Genomic DNA, 27,780 nt, shown 5'->3' on the forward strand with positions numbered 1-27,780 from the left:
AGCAAATGAAAATCATTGCTTATGATTGTTTTTAATTTATTTTTTTCATCAAACAGACACAAAAAACTATATAGTATGCATAAAAAAGTTAAGGCTGTTATGAAAATGAAAGTATTCACGTTTGCAAATAAAGACTAAAAAATTTAGGCAGTTATAGTAGCAAAAAGTATAGTATGAATTTACATATAATATCTGTTAGAAAATTTTAAGTTTAATATTAAACGTAAAGTATTTTACAAAAATTAGCCAATAGACAAACCAAAATTGTTCATAACATTGATTTAGATAATAATGAAAAATGACTTTGTACATTTATTTAATATAAAACTTAAGAGTTAACTTTGATTATATAAAACAAAATATACATAGAAAAGTAGTAGGGTTTGTAACAAAATTAGTAAACATTACAAAGAACTGTAACAAAAATTATAACAGCTTAAAGTCATACTTTGCTATTGTTCTAAAAATGTACAAACAGTTCGAAAATAAAAACTATATGTTAATAACATTTGTTAACTTAAAGTTTAATACTCCAAACCAAATTTTCATTTGTTTAACACCTTAAAGACATGTGATGCAGTTAATAAAAACGAAAGTTTGCAACTAAATCGGAAAAATTAACGTTTTTGAAAATTTCTATCTATATAAAAGTAACCAAGTGTACAGTTAATGAATTCTTAATTATGTTGACCTTACTAATTATGAAACAAACGCAAAAAAATCTTTATAAAAACAACCCAAAGTTATTCGGTAGGTTCGCACTTGCAGGCGCACGACTTTGATTTTTTAACAAGCGACGTGAACTGGACTCCATCCTCGCAAACGTACCTCACTCTCCTCACTCTCACCTGGTGTGGCTGGCAACCCGAACAACTTCCCTTCACGTGGCACTTTCCATCTCCACACTCATAGTTGGTGATGGGTCGCACGCTTTTGCAAAAACTTTTGGATGCCCTTTGAGAGATCGTTGAAGAAGAATCTTCACCGTTAGAAAACGACGTGTAAAGATGCAGTTTGTTTGACGTGTTTTGACTTATAGAAGGTTTTTTCATGTATAAGTATTTTCTTATCTTTCTTCCTTTACAACGCCGAACTCCTAATTTAATTTTGAATTTATAGAGTTGCTGCTTTACTGAATGGTATTGTACTTATTTATTGACACTAAATGTATTTTACTGATGCATCACATATTTTTGTGTATGTAAAAAGAATTCTTTAAAAAAATCTAGAACAAAACAGCGCTTATTATTTTTAACAACCGTGCTTTTTATATCAAGTATGAGTTTAATAAACTTACTTGTTTGACAATTTTCACCAGACCAAGTAAATGGACACTGACACTTGGCAATGCCCCGTAACCTTCCGCGACGCGGGATGAAGCAGCTTCCGAGTCCACATTTAAGTGGACAACTTTGAGCTGGAGCAGATGTTTTTTCTTGTTGAACATCACAAAGTTTGCCTAAAAATATTTTCACATAAAATAAAAATTTATTTAATTTTTTCATGCACTTAGAAACATGGTAAATTTATCACCATCAAACTTTTAAAAAGTATTGTATTAATTTAACTTAGATACTAGAAAAAAATGATTTAGATTAGTTTAAACTTTTGAAACATACAGTTTTTATCTTATATTTTTGTAAATTGAAAATCTTATAAATCCTTAAACTCATGGGCTACAACAATAAAGTAATCAAACTTTGATTCATAAATTTATCTTGAAAAGGTGTAAAACTTTTTATTTTTCTATTATAAAACTTATTAAATGGAACTACTTCATATATAAATTTCAAATTTTAAAGGGCAAGAAATTTAAGCTAATGAATAACAGTACGTATACAAGATCTATCTGTTTAAAAAAGCTGTTATAAAAAATGTTAATGTAAAAGTAGTTCTAGTTTTACTGTTTTAATTACTAAAATATTACCTTTATAATTTTGTAAAATAACAAAGCAGTTTTAAACTTAATATTGTTTAATAAAATAAAAAAAATTATATTAGCTATGTACAAACGACGTTTTTATTAACAAATACAATTTTTAAAACAGTTTTTTATTTGATTTTAAGGTCTAAATTTTTTTTCAAGTTTTTAGCAAGACATTACTTTTTAAAGATGATAAAATAAAGTTTTATTAATAGTTTAATGATAAAAAAGAATACAGCGTAAAAACATTTTTTATATATTCTCTACTAATAATCTTTACAAGATTATTTCAAGATTTAAATTTTAGTATTTAATTTCTAGTTTTGTTCAAACTACTTAAAAAAATCCTTTTTACTGTTGCTAGGTTTACCTGTTTAATTTAACAACTAAAGTTTGTTGAAATAGAATAGTAATTGAAATGTATTTAATTTAAAAATGTATTCAAACAGTATTTAAGCAGTTGACTTATATCAAAAATTTCAAACTTATTTTGAAAGTATAAGCAATGATAGCATAGTTAGTTTACTACTGTAAGTAAACTTATAATAAATCTAAATCTTTCAAAAACATATTTCAAGTATTTATAATTTTAAACGAACTTCAAGTAATATAACAAATATATGTTTTGCTTAAAAAAAACGTGTAGTTGTTTAAAACATTTGAAAAATGTTTAATTACTGAAACAAAAAGTTTGTTTACGATACTTTTACCATTCTATGTTTATATTTTTTTAGTCATAACAATATCAAATCTACAAAAAACAGTTACTTTAAGCATTTTTCCACATAACATAATTCAATTTTTTAAAGATTCATCAAAAAGATTCTTATATGCTAAGTATTTTATTTACCTTTATAGCCTGGATTGCAGTTGCAAACTGGATTATTGTCATTTAAAACACAGTATCCTTGAACACAACTTAAAGGACAACTGTATCTTTGGCTTGCAGAATCATAATTCGAACAACCTGGGGTTACATCTTCATAATTACCTTTTAGGTTCGAAAGAGACCGAAAGTTGTATTGCTCATTATCGAACTTGATTGATTTCAGACAACCTTAAAGTAATAAAATAGTTTTAAGGTTGAAACTAAAAGTCTATTTAGTTTTGTATAAGTTTTTAAGCTTACAGATAAAGTTATATAATAAAGTTTTACATAGGTTTTTTAGTATGATACGTATTTAATAATATAAAAAACCTTTAAAAGTTGTTGAGTTGCTGAAAAACCAATGCTTTGTCCCTTCTTCAATAATTTCGCTACTTACGCCTCCGATTTGTATAATTTTTACTTGATTAGGTTCGTTTGAAACCGAGCTTAATTTTTCAGTGTTTTCCCGAGTAATCTTACGACCATCATCAATCAAAATAGAAATTCTCTTGTTACTCACAGATATTTTGACCTTAATAAAGTTTTAAATTTAATAGATGCAAAGCAATTTTATTTTATTTTTGAACGAAATTTACCTCGTGAAACTTTCCGTCATTTATCGGGTTTGGACTGTAAACCGTTGTCCAGTCGGATCCAAGCATCCCCATCTTTAACTTAACATGGCCAGAGAAAAATTCAACTGTTACCAATGGACTACTTTCGAAGATCGGATCTGATCCCCAGTAAAACAGTATTCCGTTTTCCTGACAAGTTTTTAAATAACTTAAAATCAGTTTATCAATAGCTTAAACTTAATACTTATACTCTAGCTCTTAAAAAAATTGACTAACTCATAACATTTTTTTAAAGTTTTAAATTAGATAACGAATAATCTTAATAAAAAGTTTTTATTAAGTGTTGAATTTTTATTCTTAAATTTTAGATCATAATAATCAATTTAGATATTATTTTAGTGTTTTTTTTTTTTACAAAGTTACATAACACCGACTTACTTGAAGTGTAGATATTTCTAACGTAATCAAAACTTCATCTGAAATTCTTCTATTAGGTATGTTTACATAACTTCCATTTACATCAAACTTCAACCCGAATAACTAAAAAAGACAAAACAGTTTGTTATTAACTCTATATTAATGATTATGTAATACAAACTATTTAAAATAGTAAAGATATAAGTTACTTTTAAGTGGCTAAACTTGTAAAAATTAGTAATTTTCTTTGATTGAAGCTAAAGAAATTGTGACTTTTTAATAAGAAAAAGTAATACATTTTGACATTGCTTTCCAGTGAAACCAGGCATACACAAGCATTCATGACCAGTATTTTTTTCAATAGATGGACGCTGACACTGCGCTCCATTTAAGCATTCATTGTTTAGACACGGATCATCTTGCAATAAAATATTTCTCGATGTATCCTTTGTTTCATCACAAAACTGACCTCTATAAGTATTAAAAGATATGAGTTTCCTTTTTTAAACCTTTGTGAAATCGTTTAGCTTAAAAATTTAAATTTGTAGTTGGAGAAATAAAAATAATTTCAATTAATACTAAACCGTTTTTCATAGAACTTTTGTTAGAGATTAAATAATAATTTTCATATTAAAGTTAGTAAAAGCAAAAAATGTTTTAAGACATTTTAAAAAACTTAAAACTTATTTTATTTTTTAAACATGTTTAGTATATTCATTTTGTTTATAAGTCATTTAACGATTTTAGTTGATTTGTTAAACTTAACAAAACCATTTAAAATTAATTTGTTTAAAACTTATGGTTTCAGATTTGTTTTAAAAAATTCATTATTCAAACTTATGGCTAAAAATAATTTAAAGCTAGAGTTTAAAAAAGGTGGTAAAGTTAGTAAATAAAATTACACTAAATATTTACAGCAACACAAAATCAACATTAGAATTTTATACTAAAACTATTTTTCTTAACTTGTAAGTCAAATACTGTGTACTAACTTAAAGAAATTTCTAAAATGATTTCGTTAAGTATCAACAAAAACATTATTCAATTGACCTTATTTAAAACTTAATGTTTTATTTTTACCTTATCTTATTAGAACCAGTCGTTGTTTCTATTAACGTTTTTCTAGTTTGTTAATCAAGATAAGTACGACTAGAAAAATAAACTTAGAAAAAAATCAGAAAAAAATTGTTTGTTGGTTTCAAAACTAAAACTTTTAGAAGTATACATAATCGCTTTGAAGAAAAACTAGAAAAACTTTAATACTATGTCAAGTAAGGGCTTTCTAATTTAAAGATTAATTGTTTTAGTAACATAAGTTTCGTTATATAAAAATCTACTTATTAGAAAGCAAGAACTTTTAAAAGTTTGTATTCATATGAAAAACATGTTTTTTATCGAGCAAATTATCAAACATTCTGATGGAAATGTTACAACAAATACAGTTTTCAAACCACTACCTTAATGTAAGTAATGATAACTAATGATCTTGATATTAAAATAAAAAAAGTTGATATAAGTTGTTTGAAAAATGCTTTGAACTAAAAATTATGAAAGTTTCACAACTGTTTGTTTTAACAAGTTTTTAACTCAGCTCAAAGATTAAAAAAGTTGCGCTTATTTGTTGACACCTAAAACTAATTTTCACAGCGAAAGTCAACAATTGTTTATGTTTATAAACTTAATTACTTTAATCTTTAAACTGTTGTATTCTGTTATAACTATATATCATTTTTTGAACAGTTAGATTTAAAAAGATCTTCATACTAAACTATTATATAACTCTTTTGTTCATCAAAAAGTGCATTAATTTTTTCAATTTCCAACTTTATATGATGAAGAAAACAAGTTCTTCAAAAAAATACAAAAGTAAATTAATTTTAGATTTATTTCTTCTTCTTGATATTTATGTCGTGTTTTACGTCTTGCCAAAACTTTTGACGTAACAATACTCAAAACAACTGTGAAGAATTTCATTTCAAATTCATAAAAGCTCATGTGCAAATATTACTCATAAAACAACAATGTAAAGACAAAATATTCTTATAGCCTGTTTCGCTTTTGTTCTGCTTCCAAAATTTTAAGCTTATAAGTTTGAATCATTATACTTTAAAAATGGTTATTACGCTGAATTTCTTGTATAACTTTGCAAAACCGTTTTCAACTGTTATTATAATTTTAAAACTAACATAATAAAAGTTCTAAATATCATTGATTTAAATAACTATATTAAATTAAAGTTTATTAAAACTGAAAAAAAGTTTTGAAAAAAACCTAAGGTAAAATACTACTTAAAATATTTAAATATTCAAATTGAGAATGCTCATAGTCATTACTGTAGAGTAAAAAAACAAAATTTCAGTTAACTTAAGTTCAGATCAAAGCTGTAAACTACACGGCATGTAAAGAAAACTTTTGAAGTTTAAATTAAATTTGAGTGTGCAGTTTTATTTAAAAAATCAATTTGTTCCCCTTGATTCCTCTTGATAGTCAAAATAAAAAAGAGGATGACAACTTCAAAAGAATTCAAGTTTAGTTTTTAATAAATAAAACTTTAGTCGCAACTCTGACGTACTTTTTCAAAAACTAAATACATACTGCTTTGATTGCTAAGATAAACATAAAAACTTTATCTGATTTCCAAAAATAATTCATATTCAAAACTGTCGTTACTTATCTAATAACTAAATTAATTTAGATCAAACTGTTTTTTACTTTTTAATTAAAATTAGTAAAAATGTAAGTAAAGTACTATAATTGTAATTTATTGTAGAACTTTATACTACATAGTTATACTATTAATTCTTAATAAGTATCTAAATCCAACAAAAGCTGAAAAATTTAACTTTTAAGGTGCTTTATTTTTCTACAACTTACTTGTACTTTGAACCACATATGCAACGGTATCCTGTAATCGACAAAGGGTCAGAAACACAAAGAGAATCCATCTGACATTTGTTTCCGTTACAAATTTCCACCTCGTCAGTGCAGTTAACACCTTCAAAGTTCGATTTGCATTGACACCTGTTTTTCATTGAAGTAGCTGAATACTTGTAGGTTTATGAAGGTTTAAGCTTCCTAGCACATAGCTAATAAGCATTATTTAATTAAAACAAAATTTATTTTAAAATATTTTTTTGTGGTTTTTATTTTGTCAGTACTGTTTAAATTTAAAATTATAAAAAATATAAACATAAATTTTAAATTTATAGTTTTAAAAGAATATTATGTAAAACTTTAATCGTCATTTTCCTAATCAAATACGTCTAAAAGCAATTTGTTTAAATAGTGGTATGCATATTTCATTAGATAAAGTAAGTTTTATTGATTTGAATGTCACTACAAAAAGTGGTGGTCGTTTGAATAGAAAGTAGTTTAAAACAGTCAAAAGAAACACGCCTACAGCTTAGCTACACAATAAAAGAGCTCAATAAATCATTGGTTTTTAGATTGTGTTTCACTCTCCATCGACTATGCATTTAAGAATATTTAAACTGGATGTTTTGTATAGTTTACAAAATAGTATTTCAGCTTTTGAAAATAAACAACGTAACCATTCATGTTTTTATTAAAACTGTTGCGATGTGTATGCTTACTTGTACTTTTTTGATGAATTCCTAAGAATGTTTGTACAACGGCCTCCGTTGGCGCACGGTTGGTAAAGTAAACAAAAATCGACTACTTGTCGGTCACAGTTTTCACCTTCCCTGTTAATATGTTTTGTTTCTTTTTTTCCTTAACTTTAAGTTACTGTACATAATATCTTAATTTCAGTTTTTTAATTAAAGTTAGAAACTTTCTACTTTGATGATTTAAGCGATTTATTTATAGCAATAAAACAAAAAAATAATAACACAATAGTTGAATCATGTAACAATTTATGATTAATTGCGCTTAAATAAGAAAAAATCACAAAGCTTATCAATGTTAAAAACTTATGTTTAAATATCTAGAAACTCATATTCAGTGAAAACTTAAATGCTTCTAGAAGAATTAAGTTCATGAATAGGTAAACAAACAGTTACAAATGAACTTCTGACATATCAAAACAGTCTTTTTATTTTTCATTTTTACCAAATGAATACATCTAAAACTTAAAGATAATATGAACTGCTTTAAAATAACAAAGTATTGCTTTACAAGCAGCAAATTGCTTTTATGAGTCAAACAGTTTGTAAACATTAGGAGATCAACTTAAGGAAAATTGCATCATTGTAACAGTATCTTATAGTTTAAGCTTTGTTATTTTCTAAACGGTTAGTCATTTTGATTTATGTCAAAAATTCACGTTTCCTGTGCAAAAGTTTAATTTAAGAAACTTATTTAAAATAGTCTAATGTTTTGAACTTTTTAAAACTAGTTAAGTAACTTTTTGTCTTTACTTCGCTCACTATTTAAAAACTTATAAACTTTATAGTTTTTTGTATAACAATATAAAAACTTGCATTAAACTTTTTAAAAATCAAACTTATAACTTTAAAAAAAAATTATAGTTTTTGAAAAAGTAGTCGAAACAAAATTTGAAACTTTTAAAGTATAGGATTTTGTTAATAAAAATTTTTGCTTACCAGCCCTGATCACAAATGCACTGGTAACTGTTGATACCGTCAATGCAAGTCATATGCTCATTAGGACAAGACACTGACTCACAATCGTCGACATTCAATTCACACAAGTCTCCTCGAAATCCCGGTTTGCATGAGCACCTAGTTTATTTTAATGGATAAATTTTCAAAAACATATTTCAACTAAAACAACAACTAACTGAAAGACTTTCTCATTTAAAGCATGGCATCTCGCGTCGTTTTTACAAGGCTTAAGTATACACGGATCAATTGGTAAGTCGCAGTCACGACCTTTGAAACCTATATTTTTGTTTGTTATTGTTATCGTAAGTTTGTTATTGTTTAGGTCATTAGCTGACAAAACTACTTTCTTTAATGTGAAGGTGAACATATAAAGTTTTAATTTGTTAAAAAAAATGAGTGGTAGAGACTTTTATATATAAATTTTAAATTTAATTACTGTTTTTAAGCAATTACAACTAAACAAAAAAAATTTTTGTATGAAATTTTTCTGAACTATTAACAGTTTCTAATTTTTAGAAGACGCTTTAAAAGTTTCTAAGTGTTGTAAAAAATATAAAATGGTATAATTAAAAACTCACAAAACAACTATTTTTTTAAACAAATTAAATTTAAAACAAATAAGTAATTTGTGCAAATTAACTTGTTTTTACTTAGACCTAATTTTAAACAAGATTCGATAAAACAAGGCAACAGACTTATTCTAAGCTATCTAAAGAAAGTTCTTTAACTGAAAATTGATACAACAACTTTAGGCTAAGTATTTTGTTATAATTTTTTTAATCTGAATTTATAAAAAACTTTGAATTGTTATTGTTTTTTTTTATGATTGATAAAACTTATAGTTTTCAAACTAATAAACAAACTTCGACCAGTAAACTACAAAAAATTTAAATACTTTTCTTGTCTTTTATTGTTTTTGTGCCTATTAAAAAAAAATTGTTCATATTTAGAATACTTAAGTTTATCCAAATATTAAAAACTATGTAAAATGCAAGGTTTAACAGTTCTAAAGTACACTTAGTTCAGTTTTTAAACTTTTAGACAAATAAGTATAACTTCGTTATTTCAAAAAAAATTTCACGCGTACAAAATATACTACCCCTGAGTCACAATTAAAACAAAATAACAAAAAAATAACTTTTTCATTAGAGTACTTGCTTTCGATTCTTTTAAGCTCAATAAACATGACCATTAATGTTTAAAACAAACAATAGCTAAAAAATATTTTCAATTTTTTTTTAAAGCTATTTTTATAGTAAAGTTATAAATTACCAGGTTTGCATTCACAGCTGTAAACCTCAGCATCGTCCTGACGACATACTGCATCGTACTTACATGGAGACGATAGGCAAGGGTTGCATTTTGACGCTACTGATAGATCTAACGGTCCTGTTTTTATCATTTAAAATATCTATAAAATAAATTTTATGCATGTTTTTACATTTCAGTTAAATATGTGCAAAAAAGTTTAAACATACTGTTAAGTCTAATTTACATAAGACTAATTTGTTTCCTAACCGTTACAAGTAAAAGAAGCCGGAGAGTTTGAAGTCAAAAGGCGATTTTTCATCGTTTTAGGACCGTCGCAACGGGAAATTCCCGGATCGACTTGATGAGATTCCATCCACTGCAGCATCCACCGTAGATTGCAATCACAATACCAAGGGTTTTCACCGAGATCTCTGTATCAAAAAATAGTTTAGTGTCTAGATTTTTTACATCAAATGCTTTTGCTGCTTAATGTAGGCATTTGGTAATTAAAAACTTTACACTTTTAGATATATGAAACGAATAAGTCAAAATTTGTGTAAAACTTTAAAACTAACAATCTTCTAAGTGATTCTAAATGTTCAAAAGCTCCTTCAGGAATTGAGGATATTTGATTTGATTGTAGTGATCTGTAATACAAATACAATAGCATTATGAATTTTTTATTATTAACAGCTTCAATGTAAAAGACGTTGTTTATTGCTACTTACTTATATTTTATATACAAATAGACTTTCAAATAATTTGTTCTTATATACTTTTAAGTCTTTAAGATCAAATCTAAAAAAAGAATTAAGAAACTTTATAGTAATTTAAATTTCAAGGTCGATTTTATAAATTTAAAAAGTTTCTTTAAAAGTGTGCAGTGCATACGTAATTTGCATAGAAAACTTTGATGGGTAGTATATAAAAGTTAAAGAAATGATATTTATCTACCTTCAAAAAAAAGTCAATGCATTGTATGCCAATCAAGAGAACTAACCTACATTAAGATCAGTTTAAAAACAAAAAAGAATTACAAAACAGTCAAGTGCGGACAGATAATTTTGAATTTTTTAATTCAAATAGCTTTTGGAAATTTTAACAACTAACAGTAGTAATAATAAGGAAAAAAAAACTTTTTCAAACTGTCAAACTTGATTTAAATGTGTCTTAAATGTAAGAAGTGTTTTATTTTATTTTAAAAGCTAAGAGCAAATATCGAAAGCTTACTGCTATATTTATACAAATTTATTTCTTTGAAGTTCTTATTGAAAGAGAATCGAAAAAACCGTAGTAAAAATAGAGGAGTTCACAAGGATTGAGTTTTGTACAACTCAAACATAGTAAATAAAGTAGTAAACAAAACTTTCTTATTTAAAACTTAGGAAAACTTTTTAAACAATATTTTGTACTTAAAAGTTTTGTTAATAAAAAAAAAATTATATTTAAAACCTTAAACTATGAAATTAAGCTGTTATAACTTTATATAACTAGTATTTGTTGTTTATTTAAGCATGAAGCAATCTTACCTTGGTATTAAAAGTATTTTTTTTAATAAAACGGAAATTGAATTTTACTAAAATAACAAAGTAAGCATTTTGAGATTACATAATAAATTAAGTCATTTTTTTTAACTAAAACGTTTTATTTTATACATTTTTCAGCTGATTCGACGATATAAAAACTAGTAGGTAAGAACTAAAAAGAAATATCTGTATTATTGTGTTCAAGATAGAATTTAAAACACTTAAAATACGTCATTTTTTATTTTTATGTCGTATTTTATAGCTGGTTAGCACTCTTTAAGTTTTGACTACTTTTTTTAAACTTACTAAAACTTATAACAATGTTATAAAAAAAAATTATGACATAGTTAAACAGTGGTTGTAAAAGAACTCTAGTTTATTGTATCTTCAAAAGTATATGGTATTTTACGATGAAGATAACTAATAAATATTTTTTGTTTTATACTATTATAACTTTAATACTTTTTTTTATTTTATACACTTTACGATATAAAAACTAAATTAACAATTTAAAGAATAATTTTAGTCATAAATCTAAACTTCAAGACATTTTAAAGGTTTTAATAACATTTTTAAATATCGACGTTTGTTTAACAATAACATTTATGTATAGCCTTCCAATACGCATGGCAAAATATTTTCAGCTCTGCTGACGATAGTCGAATTAATTTGATAATTTATCTTACATATGAAATTAGTGTTGTAAGTAAAACAAACGAAAGCTAAAAACTAAAAGTCGTAAAAGAAAGTTAGCACAATTGTAAATAATAAAAACGGTTTTATTTTGTTGTTATTTATTGTAACATACTATAACATGAAATTGTGCCGATTTTTGTTATCTTTTATACAACTAACAAACAAGAATAGTTTACAAGTTTATAAAAGAGTAAATAAACTGGCTAACAATGTCTCGAGAGAATGAAGGTTTTTGAAGGCCATCATATGGACACATTGTATTTTGTTGTAAGCAATCATCAATTTACTTAGCAAAGTTAAGTTTGTAAATGCAATGCTATTGATACGCGTAATTTTGTTGTCACTTAAATCCCTTAAAAGTGTATAGAACTATTAAAAACTGGTAATATAGTAGGATATTTGTTTGAACAAATTTTAAAATAATAAAATCGTATCCATGGATAGAGCATTAGTACTAAAAAAAAACTATAAAAACTGATAAATAAAAAAAAATACTTGTTTTAGTCACCTTAAAAATTTTATACTAATTACATATTAAGAATAAATAAGTAGTTTTGTTGTCGTGTTACTGGTACTTAAGATATTTAGTTTAAAAAAAATATGTTTTGCTCTTTGCAGTAAAGCAAAAAAAGTGTTTAATGTTCGATTTGTTTTATTAAATCATTTTTTTTATTAATGGAATTGATCAAATAGTTTAAGTAAACCTAACTTTTATTATAAAACTTATTGAAAATTAATGAAAAAAAAAAGTAAAAAAAAAGCCACCTAGTTGTTTATACTTTGTATGATTTACAATTCATAGCTCAAACTTAAAATAAGCTACAGTTATGAGTTTTAATTTATACTCTATAAAACATATTTGCTAATAATTCTTTAAAATTTAGCTTGTTGAAAACAACATCAAGCAAGCTTTTAACAAACTTGTATTAACCAGAATATATTAAATAAACTTTAGTTAAAGTAGTTTTAATTTTTTATGCTTTGAATTCTAGTTTGTACGAACATTTAATCAAACGTGTACTTAAAAAAACGTATCACCTATGATTGAATAATTTTTTTAACTAATTACTATATATTTTATTTAAACCAAACTATATACGAATGTAAAACGTTTAGAGTATCTTTTTGGTTACAAAATTTTCACAAAATACTCACAGTTTTTCGAGCTTAGTAAACTTGTTTATTTCTTGACCAATTGCTTTTATTTTGTTTCCGTCCATATAAAGTTCTGTTACGTCGTCAGGTATGTCATTGACGGGTATTTCATAATAACTAGCACTATGACATCTTACTACAGTTCCTATCAAAATGTTATACAAAATTTTAGATTTTTGAAATAAGTTTAAGCATGTCAATTATAAAAAACAGCTAAACATTTATACTGCTTGAACAAATGTTTTTTTTATTTGTAAAAACGTAAATTTTCAGTCAAATCTTTGACAAAATGCTATAACAAAAAACTTTATGAGAAAAAAAAACATTTTCGTATTGTAGTAATAACGTAATCGAATTGAAACAAATTAAAAAGACAACCAGCTTAAGTAAATTACATAAACTTTATAAATAATTTTGACAAACTAAAGTTTTATAAGTGATAACTTTGTTGGAATAAAATTGTAGTTAATAAGAAATTAAACCGGTTATATATATTTTTTTTAATGAATTTAAAAAAAGATTTATAAATTCATAGTTCATTGTGCTTTATACTTTTAGAATGATTTAGATATATCAAATAACTTCATTATTAAACCTTAGTATACTGTGACTAAAATTAATTAAAACTTTTTAAAACCTAATTATCGCAACTAGATATCAATAGTTTTAAAAACATACAGTACAGACTTATAAAGTTTAGGACTAACAATGCTTATCTGTTTTTAATCTTTTGTTTTAAAATAAAACAAGTATGAAAACTTTTATTAAATGTTTTTGAACAAAGCTTAAAAAAATGGAAAAGTATATAACTTCTAAAAGTTTATTTCGTTAAATTTAAATGAAATACTTTTGTCCAAAACATGTCTGAAAGTTTACTTAGTACTGATAAACACACCTTCACAAACGCAGTTTGACGGACATTTACGTTTTGGGGTACAACTTTCTACGGATCCAGAGCATCGAAAGTCTGACGGATCAATGTCGGTAAGAGGAAGATTTCGTTGAATTCGCGGTAAAGCACATCTTGGTTTTCCTATAGAAATGTGAGGGTTATGAAGAATGTAATTGCGAAGCCATTTGACTCGACAGTCACAAACAAGCTGGTTGGATAGGATGTTTCTGTTGAAAATAAGTTTATAGTTATTTGAGTATAAAGGTTATCAAAAATAATAAAGTAAAATATGCCTTATAAAATAAATATTGATAGTATAATTTAAAAAAAAGTGTGAAAATCATTTAAAAGTTTTTAACAATATTTTTTCACAGTTTAATTTTATTTTGAGTCTTCAGGAATGAGTTAAACAATTTAACTAATGTAAAAATAATTTCACGAAAGACTTTAAACTAAATTAAAGAGAATTGAGTTTTGTAATGAAGTTATTATTGAGTTTATTTCTACCGACTTAAACGTAAACTGAATACGGAACCATTAAGCTGTAAGTTTTGAATTTTAAAACAAAACAAAATCTTAAAACTATTCAGACAATGTAAATTTATTTGATTTTTTATAATCTAAATTAACTTCAGCTGTTTAAATATTTACATGTGGCTAATGTTCTTTAGAGCTAATTGTTTTTTGTTTAATGTTAGCGTAATTTAGTACGTGCTTGTATTTTTCAATAAATTAAGGTTGTGTACAATATAATTTCTATAATCATAAAACTTGTAAAGGTTTCCTATTTATAAATACTAAAATAATATTCCTAGTTAAGTATACAAAAACTGATATTTAGCTACTATTATGACAAAAGTTTATTTATATAAATACAATTTTTTATTACGCTATAAAATAACAAAATATGTTAATAAAATTTGTAGTTACTAACTTTAAATTGTTAATAAAAACAGTTGTATTATATTTAAAGAAATTCTACAAATATTTTGAGAGTAACTTTTTATTTTTTTAAACAGTAATAAAATGTAGTAATAACCATTGTGTAATTACAAAATTCACTTATTTACTTTTATCAAAAGTTTGTTATTTAGTAGCTTCACTCGGTATTATTACTAGGAATACTAGGTAGCATAAAATGATAGACTAAATTCATACACGCGTTTATAATTAACTAATATAAATAAATTCGTTACCGTTTTTTTATATATCTTAATATTTAGTTTTTTGGTCTTTAGCAATATTTTTGTTGATAGTTATTTTTATTTACTTTGTATCTATTAAATAATCGAAGTAGTCTACCAAAACTTAAGTTTCTAGATTAATCTAGAATTCAACATCTTTTTTTTTGGAAAATATTTAAGAGGTAAGCTGTGTATACAAACTAAACAATTGCTTGAAATTTTCAGTAAAATAAAAAATAAATGTGGTAAATTAAAACAGAAAAATAAATTTAACAATACCTTTATTGTAAAAGTCTTCTTGGGAGGTAGCTACCTTAGTTTACAGTAAAAACAAACAAGCTTAAACAGTTACAGACTGTACATAAAGTTTACTTATCTGTTTTTGATAACTTTTTACACAGATATCTTAGAAATCTATACCTAACTTCGTTCAATATTTTAATAACACTGACTAAAGATTTATGTATTCAGTTAAACATAAGTTTAATAAAATTAAAAAAAAATAAGATCTTCTAAAGTCTCGAACAAAAGAATTGGTAACTGGTTTTCCATAAACTTAAAGAAATTGTGAGTCATTTTCAGTTGACATAAAGTTATCAGTATAGTAGAGATACTAAAAACTTTAAATTAACAGTTAAAACTTTTAAAGCTATTTTAAAAAACGGAATTTTTTTAAAGTTTTTAAAACAGGTTATTGTACTTTTAGTCTAACTTTTATAAAATTTTTATTCTATATTTTATACTGGTTATTTATTTCAAATTTTGTACACATGAACAAGCTGTGCTGTTTTTTTATTTAGTTTAATAAAGAAGTTATAGTTGTTTTGTTAAGTTTTGTACTGATAAGATCCAAGGATTTAAAACTAAACTACTGAAAATAATAAAGTTTGTAAAAATTTATAAAGAAATCGACCTCAAAAAGAAATCGAGTACCTGGTGTTGTATAGAAAAACATTTCGGTTATTGATGATAGTTATAACTTAATATTAAAATAACTAAAATGAATAAAGTATTCAAGTCTAAAATACATTAAAATTTATAATAACTTTTTAACTTTTTTTTCAAGACCTTTTTTCAAGCTATTAAGGGCAAAAACGATTTTAAGTATTACATAAATAAAATATAAACTAACAGTGTTTGTATCGAATTCAAATACTTAAAACTTCCTTGGTCTATTGTGCTAATCATGTTAGAAAATAAATCTAAATGCTGTAAGTTTCGCATTTCTAAAAATGAATGGTTTCCAATACATCCGACTCGGTTGTTTCTCAGTTGTCTATATTTTATTTAATGAACTTTGGAAAATATTATTTTAAACTTTAAACTTATCAAAAAAATTATGGTCAAATAAGATTCGAAATCTATGTTTATTTTCAGTTCAAAAAACTTACAAAACCATTAAGCTTTCTAGTCCCGAAAACATTGTTGCTCTTATTTCGGTAAGTTGATTGTCATTTAATTTTCTGAAAAACGTAAATTAAATTAGCTTGTTTCTTTATTATATAGTCTGTTGTATTTTTAAGTTTTTTAAAACAGTATTTGTCAGCAAAATGTATCTTAAGTATTGACTTTTTTTAGCTTAAGTAAATATTTCATTTCTTATATGTTGTTATACAGTTTTGAATAAATAGTAAAGAGAGTAATTGCTAAATGTAAATATTCAAATTCATATTTTATCTGTACTAAGCTATAATATATGTATAACTGTTTTATGTATTAACTTTAAAATCCTAATACTTTTACATACACCTAAACTAAAAATAAAGTTTAATGATTTTGTCCTTTATTAAAAACTGTCTTGTGATTGCTAATTAACTAGAAAAAAGACTTTTTACTTATCCTTAAAACAAGTGGTTTTAAAAAATTAACTTTTTTTTACGGTTTTAATGTATACTAATATACTTGCGAAGAAAAAAATATTGTAAGTATATAAGTAAAGTATTTGTACTAAATACTATAAAAGTTAAAACGTAAATTTGTTTTATGTATACTGTTAAAAGACTTATAAGTCAATCAAACAAATGTATGTATATAATACTTAAGTTAAATTTTTAAAGTGTTTATACATATATATATTTATTTATTTATAATACAAAAAAACAACTAATGTTCGTATTGTTTACTAAAGTTTTAACGTATTTCACGTTTCATAATGACAGTATAAAGCAAACTGCAAATTTTTTTTAAAGGCTTACAAAAAATCACATTATGACGTTTAAAATGAAATTGAATAATTTTAGTTAGTTAATCTCAAAAACAACTTATGTACAAGTTAATTTATGTTTTGTTTTGCTTTGTTTGTTCTTATTTTTAGTATTATTTTGTTGCTTTTTTTGTTATTGATTAGTGTTTTTTGTTCTTTTAAAAGTCATATTTTGGTTGTGAAGACAGGATTGATGTCTTTCTTTTATTTTATTTAGTGATAACTTTTTTTTAATTTATTCGATTTCATACTTTTCCAGGCTACATAAATGGCAAGTTTTGTTGTTTTTCGATTTTGTTTTAGTTCTGCAGAGTATTTACCATTTTTAAGTATAGTCTCTGTTTGCGTATTATATATACATATATAAATTCTAATAATTTAATTTCGTCTAATATTTTTAAAAGTCATATGTTTAGTGTTTTTCTTTGAACATACATAAACTTAATTTATCTGTACTGATTTTAGTTAAAACTAAGCTCCGTTCTTATACTAATTTACATAACAAACATGTTCTGAAAAGCTTTAACTAATTTAATAGTAAGAAAGCTAAACACTGTTACAACTGCTTTCTATTTGTCGACAAATTAAAAAAATCTACTTTTGACCAACTGAAATAAAATTACAACTTGGAAAAAATTTTGCTTATGTTTTTTTTTTCAAACATTTCTAAAAGTATCTTAGTATGACGAACTAATTATTTCAATTACTTAGAAAATCAAAACTTCTGTAGGTTGCTTTTAACTTGTAATTTAATTTAAAAAATTAAGCTGTATTAAAGTGATTTTTTTTCTATTAAACTAAATATCACCATATGTGTTTTAATTTATCTCAATCCTTAACTTATATTTTACTTTTTACTGATTGAAGTTAGAAAAAAGGTGATGTATGTGCTACCTAAAGAAAACTCGTAAATTTGTTTTAGAAGTGCACATTTTTTACTGACATTAGCTAATTTTTTAAACTCAAAAAAAATTTTCAAAATAGTAAACACAAACAAACAGTTCTTCAAGATTTTTTGCTCCTTCGAACGCACCATCTTCAATTATTTTAATTTGGTTATTTGAAAGATCAATACTTTTTAAAGATGCATATTTTCCGAAAACACCTGTGTTTGTGATCGCTTCAATGTTGTTGAGCCTCAAATCCCTGTGTTTTAAGTTAGTTGTTTATAAAATGCCACAATTCATTTAAAAAAAAAGTGAAGCTAAATACAGTTTTACGTGATAATAAAGTGTAATAATTATTATTTATAGTTTGTATAATTTTTATTCATATAAATTTAAAAATATTAATTACTGTAAGTCCTCACTTCTACTTGTTGTTGTAAACAAAGTTTAAATATCTGATTATATTGTTTCGAAAAACAAAGTAAACAAAACAAAAACAGCTGTTTGTCAAAATGTTTTTGAAAATTTTTCTTTTAGTTTTTTTTTATTGTAAAGACTTACAGTTCTGACGTGCTTATTGGTAGTTCATTAGGGATGTACGTCAAGCCGCTGCATCTAACTTTAGTACCTTCGCATGAGCAGCTTTCGGGGCATTGGTTGAGCTCGTTACACTGGCTTATTTCTACTAAACTTTCCGGATTGTTTTTTAAGCAAGTTGTGCGGTATTGCCGACGTTTTAGTTTTGAGACCTTTTGGAATTTCATAATTTCCGTTTAGAAATTATAATAATTTGTGCTTAAAAGTGTGCCTAAAAACTAACTTAGTAAAAAAAGTTATTATCATACTTTTGAATACTCTAAAAGCTTGTTGAACACAAAATAAACACATTTAAATTTTCTATATAACATTTTAGTCAATACAAAAATAAAATCGTTTACTTTTTATACAATGAACATATATTTATTTTATTTTCTAGCGGTTCACACTAAAAAAACCATTGATTTTGTTTAATTACCTGCCATCCTTGTACAGATACAGGCCCATGACAACGCACATCTGACTTTTCAATTGCTTGATTTTTACGCAAGTATCGAGTCAACCACTTTGATTTACAATCACATTGTATAGGATTTGAAGCAAGGTATCTTTTATGTAAAACAACTCAAGTTTTTCATTATTTTTTTAATAGTTTTTATAGCTTAGTTTACTTCTTTAAAATGTTGTATTTAGTTATCTTGTTTTATTTAACTCTAAACAAAAAATAAATTTCTAAAAATATTTATGTTACGCTGCTTTAATGCTAACATGCTTTAGTAAGTAATATTTTTTTGTGAAGATAAGTAGAGTGAATTTTTTTGAATTAAATATATATATAAATCTGTTCAAAAACAATTTAATTCAAAAACTTTAAAAAGTAATTGTTTTTTATTGTAATAAGTCATTACCTAGTTTTTAAACATTTAAATGTCGAAGTTACCTTATAGTGTTACTTGATTTTGGTTTAAAAAGCTTTATTTTTTTTTATTTTTCTTGTTTAATGTAAACACATATAAATTAAATTATCATATTCAAATTTAAAACAATACTAAGTCGTTATTTTCAAAATGTTCAACAATAATTATTTTTTATAACTAGTCGCTAAGTTTACATAGTGATATATATTATTTGCTTTGAAAAAAATTTAATTTTTTCAAATAACATAAGTACTGTAATACTTAATGATAATCTAAATCTTTTTTAACTCATGAAAAGTTATGTAAAGTAATAAATTTTTAAGAGGGTAAAATCGGTATAACTACAGTGTGTTAAGACCGCAACATGGTGTTATAATTAATCTTTCATCAGTTTTTTTTTTATAACAGCTGCTTTGAATTAATACTCAACTTGTTGGTGTAACCAAATATCCTTAACGAAGACTCGATTAATTTTGTTTTGAAAATAAAAAATTAAAAGTACTTTTATAACCATTTTAAAAAAATTTCACAAACTATTTTTTTTTATTTTATTTAAATTTAGTTAAAACTTATGTAAATAAAAACTCAACAACATTTTTTTAAAAGACTTTATAAAACAAATAGTTACTTTCTAAAAAACTTACAAGTTGTATAATGTACGTAGTGGTTCAAACAAGCCATAAGGTAAAGATTGTATGCGATTTCCGTACAATGATCTGGATATGTTTTAGTCTTAGTTTAGTTACAATGGAAGATTGTAAATAACTCTGTTTTAGTTTGATTAGATTTTATATTAAAAGTCTAAAATATATGTTGTTTTAAGATTACAACAAAAATTTAAAAAGCTCACAACAAAACGTATCAAAGTTTTTTTTAATTTCAAAAGTTATTATAAAATGCTCTATTTTACTGCTAAATTACAAACAAAATAAATTTTTAAAAAATCAAAACACTACAACTGTACTATAACATACAAAGTTGTTAAAGATTTCAACGAGTCGAAAGTTCCGACAGCTAAACATTTAATTTCGTTGTTCTGTAAAAATCTGCAGGAAAAAGGTTATTTTATAATCATAAAAAATTCTAAAAACATATGTTAAAAAAATCAGTAGATGTTTTACTGAACTAAAAAAAATTAAAAAGTTTATTTAGTATGACACTAGAAAAATAACATAAAATATTAAACTAAATATGCTTTAAAACTGTACAGTTTCCAAAAGTCTTTTTAAAAACATCTAACAGAAAAAAAAATTCTTACAAAAACAAACTGTGTTAGTTTGAAAATAAATGGTTAAAATTATATAAATGATAGTTAATATATTAAGTTCTTTGTTTGACATCGTTAAAGTATTTTTGTTTTGCTAAAGTTTTAAATATAAAAACGTTTCTTGCAACTTTACTACTTACAACATAGTTAAAGAGAAAAAACACAAATTTAAGTTTCTGAGAAGTAGTAACTTTAAAAGTAAGTTTATAAGGTGTTTTTTTGGTTAAGTCTTAACTTTTTCATATTTTAGAAACTAATCAAATAGAATGTAAATAAATAAAATTAAACTTACTTTATAATTTTCAAAACCATAGCAAAATAGTGCAGGTGATTTTTTATAGTATTTAAGTTGTCTAAGTCGTTAATAACATTATAAAAAAGTGTTACCTTTAGCTTCTAAACAAAATTTATTTACGTAAACTAGTGGCTCTGTAAAAAAAAAACTTACAAGACTTCAAGGTTTCGTAGTTGTTTAAAAGTTCTAACGTCAACCGCGGATAAACGGTTGTGCTGCAGATGTCTGAAACAAAGTTGCAATGACTTTCGTAAAACATATATAAGTGTACACAAAAAACAACACTTACAAGGCACGCAGTTGAATTAGGCCTTCAAACGCGTCTGGTTCAATGATTCGTATTCCGTTGTAGTTCAAGTTTCTTTAAACGTTATGCAATTTAGTGTTGTTAAACATTATACTTTCTTTGACTACAATATATTTTAAATGATTGTTAACACTGATATTTTTTCTGCATATAATATTAAGCTATTACCACTTACTAATTACTACTAAGTCTAAAATCACTTACATTATTTGTAGTTATTTTTATTTAGGTCTTTTACAGACTGTTTTATTTAGAACACAACTTACATCAACTTTAGTTGAGAAAAGTCAGCAAATGAGTAGTCGGAAATTACGTTAATGTCATTGTAGCTAAAAGTCCTGTAATTAAATTAAAGGTTACTTAATACCTTTTTTTAGAACAATTGTTGATTAGATTAACAAAATAAAAAAATTCTGCTTTTAGATAAAACAAAACTATTTAAAAAAAAATTTGTAGACAAACAGTTCGTCAGAATTTTCCGGAAGTATTTGAGGAAGCAGCTTTAAACTTCGGTCTCTGCAGTCAACTGAACCTATTGCGTCACACTGGCATCGCGAAGGACATGAATGCAATTTGCAAGAGAGCTTTTTTGATTTTGTTATTTCTGTTTAATACATTTCGGTACTTTACAAAACACTAAAACTTATTTTTGTTTACTTGAACTTTTAGCGATATTTTTAGGCGAGCCAAACAAAACAAAGTTTCTAAACAAACAAAAAGACGATCAATCTGCGGACTCTTTAAAAGGGAAACAAAATTGACACCTGCGCTGAAATTTGTACGCGTCACGGGACGAGCGCAACAAAGCACGCGCCAGTTCAACCGTAAAACCTAGCACTGAATCAATTTTTCTCGCCGAAACGTAATTTATATTCGGACCACATTATTATTGTCACGCATGGTCAGTTTTTTTTGTTATTTTCTACTTATGATAGATTAAGGTAAACTAGACATTTTCGAAAATAAAAAAATTATACGCTTAGTTTTATCAAAATCATTTTTTAAACTATTCAGGGAAACTATGTTCAAAATCTCTATGAAAAAGTCCGTTCAAAAAAATCTATAACAATTGTACTTAAAAATTACAATATTATTAAATAGATATTTTTTTTTACGCGTTTTAACACTATAAAATACAAACTAATCGTATAAGAAAGTCGAGTTAAAAAACACTTGTTTAAATTTTGAAAATAAAAAGACAGTTTAATAAATAAAGTGATTATGCATGTTTGGACATTTATTCCTCAACAACTTGAATGCAAAATTATTTTTTGTTTATATACACAACTTTTTAAATCAAGTTTTATTGTGTCTTTAAACTTATAGCTGACTGTATCTGTCTTAGATTTTTAACACGTTCTACAATATTTTTCAGAAAACAAAGTATAGACCACCAACTTCGAGCAGTAAATTAAACTTTATGGTTTCTAAAGTAAATGCGATAATTTAATTTCCTACCGAGATTCCGGTAAATATTGTTAAAAGTTAAGATGCTTTATAAAAACTTTTTTGGAATTATATGGTCTAGTGCTTTTTAAAATAGAGTTTTAAGTATATGTGTTCAGATTTGGAAATTACAAAGTTTAAAAGGCGAACTTGAAATTTTTTGATGCTAGACTTTTTTTTAAACTAGTAAAAGTTTTAACTTTGAAATATAAACCTTAACAATTTCAGAAACTAATTGTATATCTAAATTTAAGAATTGCGTTTTTTTATTTAAGCAAACTATGTGAACAGCGAGTTTTTTTGTATTAATGCGTATACGAACTTATACTTTTAAAACTTAATTATTTATGCTAGTATATAATTTATTGTGTTGTCTATAAGAGTTTTACAACTCAAGTGTTATTAGATATATGATTTTGTTCTTTTATTTCCTTACTAGATATTAAAGATGAAATTCAAGTTATTTTACGTTTTTGATAACTTTTTAAAAAAGGCTGCGGTAACAAAACTTTTTTTTTTTAATTTAGTAGTTTACCTCATAAATAAAAGTTTTGTTTTGTGCTTTAAAACACGATAGAACCCTTAAACAAACACTTTTACAACTTTTATTTTAGTTCAACGTTTTATTGATCTAATTTAATGTTCACTTTACTACACTTAAACAAAGAAAACAAAAGAAAGCTAAAAGTACCGTTGCATATAAATTTTGCCCTTGGAACGTCCTTTAAAAACTGTCCTCTCACATCCAAAGGTTGATAACATGTTGCTAAATTAGCTAGGCCTCTATTTTGGGGTCTTGCTAGCCACGACTTTAGCCATATTAAGTGGCAGTCACAAGTTAATCGATTACTGTGCAAGCGTCTGTTATAAAAACAATAATAATAAATTTCTCTCATATAATTCTTTAATAACGTTTTAATACACTAAATTTCAGGATAATATGCTAAGAGTACGAGTAATCTTTTAAAAAAGTCCAAAAACTCTCTTAAAATTAAAAGGGTAAAAAGATTAAGCAATTTAGACGCATTTAAAGTTAAAACTAGTTTTATTAGTTAACTCGATTAAGTGTAAGATCATAAAAAATTATCTATTTTATTAGCCCAAAACCTGTAAATTTTTTTTTTATCTACTTAAACAAACATATGCATAAGCTATAGCAAAATAAAATTCCGGTTTTTTATTTTTTATTTTTATTTTATATATCTAAACATCTTTATGCTTTTACAACAGTATTTACGTTGAAAAAATTATAAAATAATATCTTAAAACGCAATCATCAGTAAAAAATAACTATCAAAATTTGAATTTTTTGCTTAAAATACAATGTAACTAAAGTTTAAAGTATAAGAAATAAAAAAAATTGTGTGATGAGTGTTAAAACTGATAAATGCACATTGCATAATTATAAATATACTTTTTACTTAACAGAGCGTAAAAATCTTTTTCAAAAATTTCGTATCTAAAATTGAATGATGATAAATTCAAAACTTTTCAGTAATTCAATAACTTACAATCTTCTCAGCATAGGCATTCGAAGCTTGAAGGCTTCTACATTTATAGAAGTCAGATTATTGTCTGATAACGTCAAAATTTGAAGACTTTTCTGGTTTTGAAATGTTTTGTCTTGTATACATGATATTTTGTTGTGACCAAGATTTCTGTTTTTTAATTTATTACGAGTATTTTATTTTATAATAAGACATGTTTATTAGTATTTATTCTTTATTTTCATTTGCCTACAACTTACAGTGTAAGAAAAAAGTGTTCTTTATTGACGAAACTTTATAAATTTATTTAAGCGATAAACCAATTTAGGCATATTAAAACTCGATTTCAGAAATAAAATCCCTTATTATGACGATGAAATTTTTTGCTTGTGAATAAATTCTAAAAAATAACCAAGCTTATGAATTTTATCATAGGTATGAAAAATTTGACTTTTTGTATAGCTTGATATACGTAATTATGCCCTTTGACGCTTTAAATGTAAATTTTACGGTAGTTAAATAAATGTTTATAGCATTTATCAACCAGTTTATCTCGTAAAGATAACTTTTAAAACAGTCTTTATATCTACGTCCAGTTATTTTATATGCTAACAAAATTTTATTTAACGTAATACAAAACTTAGGTTTCTGAAAAGTAATCGAATTTACTAATAAGTATTATATAATCTAGAAAGATTTTTTTTTAAGCAAAAATATATTTGTTACACTTAGTTTAAGTTTTTTTTTGCAAATTTTATTGATGTATTTTTTTTTTAAATACAGTTATAACAATTTAAAAATAAAAATCAAACTTTTCGGCTTAAGTAAGCGTTTAAAACTTAAAACTTGTTTTAATTTACCTTTCTAAAAGTATAAGTATTTCTTACTTATAAAAATTATATGTAGCTGTATGGAACTTTCTTTTCAAGTTTATATTTTAAAATTTTAAAACAAGTTATTTATTCAAAAAAATAAAGATAATTTCTTGAAAAAATTATACTATTTGAAAGTTGAAGCGATAACAGGGTTTATATTTTGTAAAATCTTCATCTTATTAAAAGCTTTAATTTTATGATTAACTAAGTTTTATAATAAAAGTTAATCGAGATCAAGACAAATTTAAAAACAATACAAAGCAGAAGTACCAAGAGCAAACTGTCCTAAAAATTAAGTTTTTTTTTATCGTCGTCGAATCTTTAACCGATTTGATCTTTCATAGAAAAAAAAAAATTTCGAATATATTTTGTAAACTTAGTTTTTTCGCGTCCCTTGAAGTTTAGCCATCAGCTAGTTTATAAGCTGAAGTAACAATATTTGCAATCAAACATAACGTTGACGCGCATGTGAAATTATAAGTTGTTTAAACAAACTTTTTTTTTATTTATCAAAGTTGTTTCTCTTTTGTACCATCGAAAAAATATAACACAACAGCTTTAAAGTTTTAATATTTTTAACATTCAGCTTGAAAAAGTCATCAAAAAAAATGATTGTTGTTAAAACATATTATAGATTTTATGAAAAATTCAGTTTGATCGTGACAAAAACATCTGTATACGATGTCGTTTTCTTGTTCTGTTAGATCTATTTTAGCGGCAATTTTTTACTTTTAAACTTAATATAATTTGTATTTAAAGACACTTTTACTTTTAAAATTTTTATTGTTCTTATATAAGCTACATATTGATTTAATTTTTATAGTAAAAAAAAACTGTTGTACAGTTTAATTTTCTACAAAAATATTTCAATAAACTTGGATACTTTAACTTAATTTTTTTTTAATAAACATGAATAATAAAAAATCATTACAATTTCAATGTGAAGTAACTTTTATACTTATATCAATGTTCAAATATTAAAAAGTCTACATGTAAAAAGCTGTTTAAGTTGATTAAGCTTAGATAAAATTAATACATTCTAAGTATAATGAGGTATCTCTGTGTAAAAAAAGTCTATACAACGTTAAGCTACAGTTTATTGCTAAAACATTTTAATCACATTTTAATTACCTAACTTCCGGAAAAACATTTGCAGAAAATAATGACTAACAGCAACAATTAGTTTAAAAGGTTACAACTTAAACTCTAGGTCTAGGTAGAATTTAGTTTACTTCATAAAGTACAGTAATTGCATTTTGAACAAACTTACAAGCTTTCTAGTTTAGATAGTTTTTCAAATGCTCTCTGATGGACCACAGATATATGATTGTACTCTAGGTTTCTTTAAAAAAAAGTTACATTATACTACGATTAAGTACTTTTAATATAATTTTACAACCATTCAAAAAATAAAACAATAAAAATCTAAGAAGTTTAGTTAGTTATACTGACTTTTAAATATAAATAGATTATCATTTCAAAATTTTCAAAATCAATTTTTAAAATTAATATGAACAACTTTATCATACTAACAGCCTTGTAAGTTCAGTAAGGTAATTGAAATCTCTTCCAGATATTTGTGTTAAGTTGTTCCTTTGTAATAATCTGTTACAGATTAGTTAAAAGCAACTTTATTAAGACAATAACATATTAATTTTTCACACTAACAACTTACTTTTATAATTAATAAAAGTCGACTTTATATATAAAGCTATGTAAAAGTTATTGTTTACAAATAAACATAAAAATAAAATACTTATTCGATTTCATCATCGGTAAAATATAACGTTTAATAGTGTTATCTAGTATAAACATCTTTCAATATATATTTTTATTTTATGTTGCTAAACTATAAAAAAAGTTTTCATCATATGCTTACAATTCTTGTACTGATGTGGGCAGGTTCTTAGGTACTCTTGTCAGTTGCCGACCACTGCAATCTACTTGATTTCCCCGGCACCTGCATTGGCTTGGACATCCTTTTGCCATGATTATAAGTAGCGTTGATACAAGAAACATTATGCAGTGCTCCATAGTAGAGTTTTATTTGTTAAAAAAAAGTTACTTTGAAAATGATTTGTTAAATGTAAAATAGATTTTAAAATTTGTAGAAAAAAGTTTTAAGTATTATTATTAAAACACAAAGTTTAATTCTATCTCTAGGTTTTAAATTATAATTTAGAATTACAGTTCTGCTTTAAAAACATAAAAACACTCCTTATTTTACTAGCAAAAAATTTAATTAATTTATTTCACGACGGGAAGCCAATAAAGAAAAAAAACACTCAACCTACTTTAAATAGTTTTAAACTTTGAGTTTATGAAATTAATAAAATCTCGATAAAAAGTACCTAATTTATTTATATAACCAACTTTATGATAATAAAAAAATTATGTTTAAAGTAGTAAAGCTATTTTTTTTTAAATACATTACAAAAATAGTATAACATAGATTGAAGCTATTCAAAAAGTTTTTTATAAAATG

General features: G+C 24.6%; 1 protein-coding gene across 1 annotated transcript; it reads right to left on the minus strand.

Annotated features, from left to right (window-relative positions):
• Window positions 1–519: 519 nt before the first annotated feature.
• Window positions 520–27,347, minus strand: LOC145831392 (protein slit-like). Its single transcript, XM_082938645.1, has 33 exons — window positions 27,175–27,347; window positions 26,829–26,900; window positions 26,566–26,637; window positions 24,445–24,591; window positions 23,625–23,794; window positions 21,950–22,091; window positions 21,754–21,825; window positions 21,470–21,541; window positions 21,334–21,405; window positions 20,593–20,664; window positions 20,263–20,334; window positions 19,180–19,309; window positions 18,726–18,913; window positions 18,277–18,423; window positions 16,466–16,537; window positions 16,207–16,350; window positions 13,894–14,117; window positions 12,999–13,143; window positions 12,052–12,195; window positions 10,197–10,268; window positions 9,889–10,052; window positions 9,643–9,759; window positions 8,547–8,646; window positions 8,350–8,487; window positions 7,378–7,488; window positions 6,659–6,805; window positions 4,081–4,255; window positions 3,806–3,907; window positions 3,389–3,556; window positions 3,123–3,324; window positions 2,775–2,981; window positions 1,298–1,459; window positions 520–1,096 (listed from the first exon to the last, which is right to left on the minus strand). The coding sequence occupies exons 1-33, from the start codon at window positions 27,327–27,329 to the stop codon at window positions 744–746; spliced, it is 4,530 nt and encodes a 1,509-aa protein (XP_082794771.1). The 5' UTR covers window positions 27,330–27,347; the 3' UTR covers window positions 520–743.
• Between the last annotated feature and the right edge of the window lie 433 nt (window positions 27,348–27,780).

This window comes from Thalia democratica, chromosome 3 (assembly GCF_965202585.1).
Source record: "Thalia democratica chromosome 3, ktThaDemo2.hap1.1, whole genome shotgun sequence".
Classification (NCBI taxonomy): Eukaryota; Metazoa; Chordata; class Thaliacea; order Salpida; family Salpidae; genus Thalia; species Thalia democratica.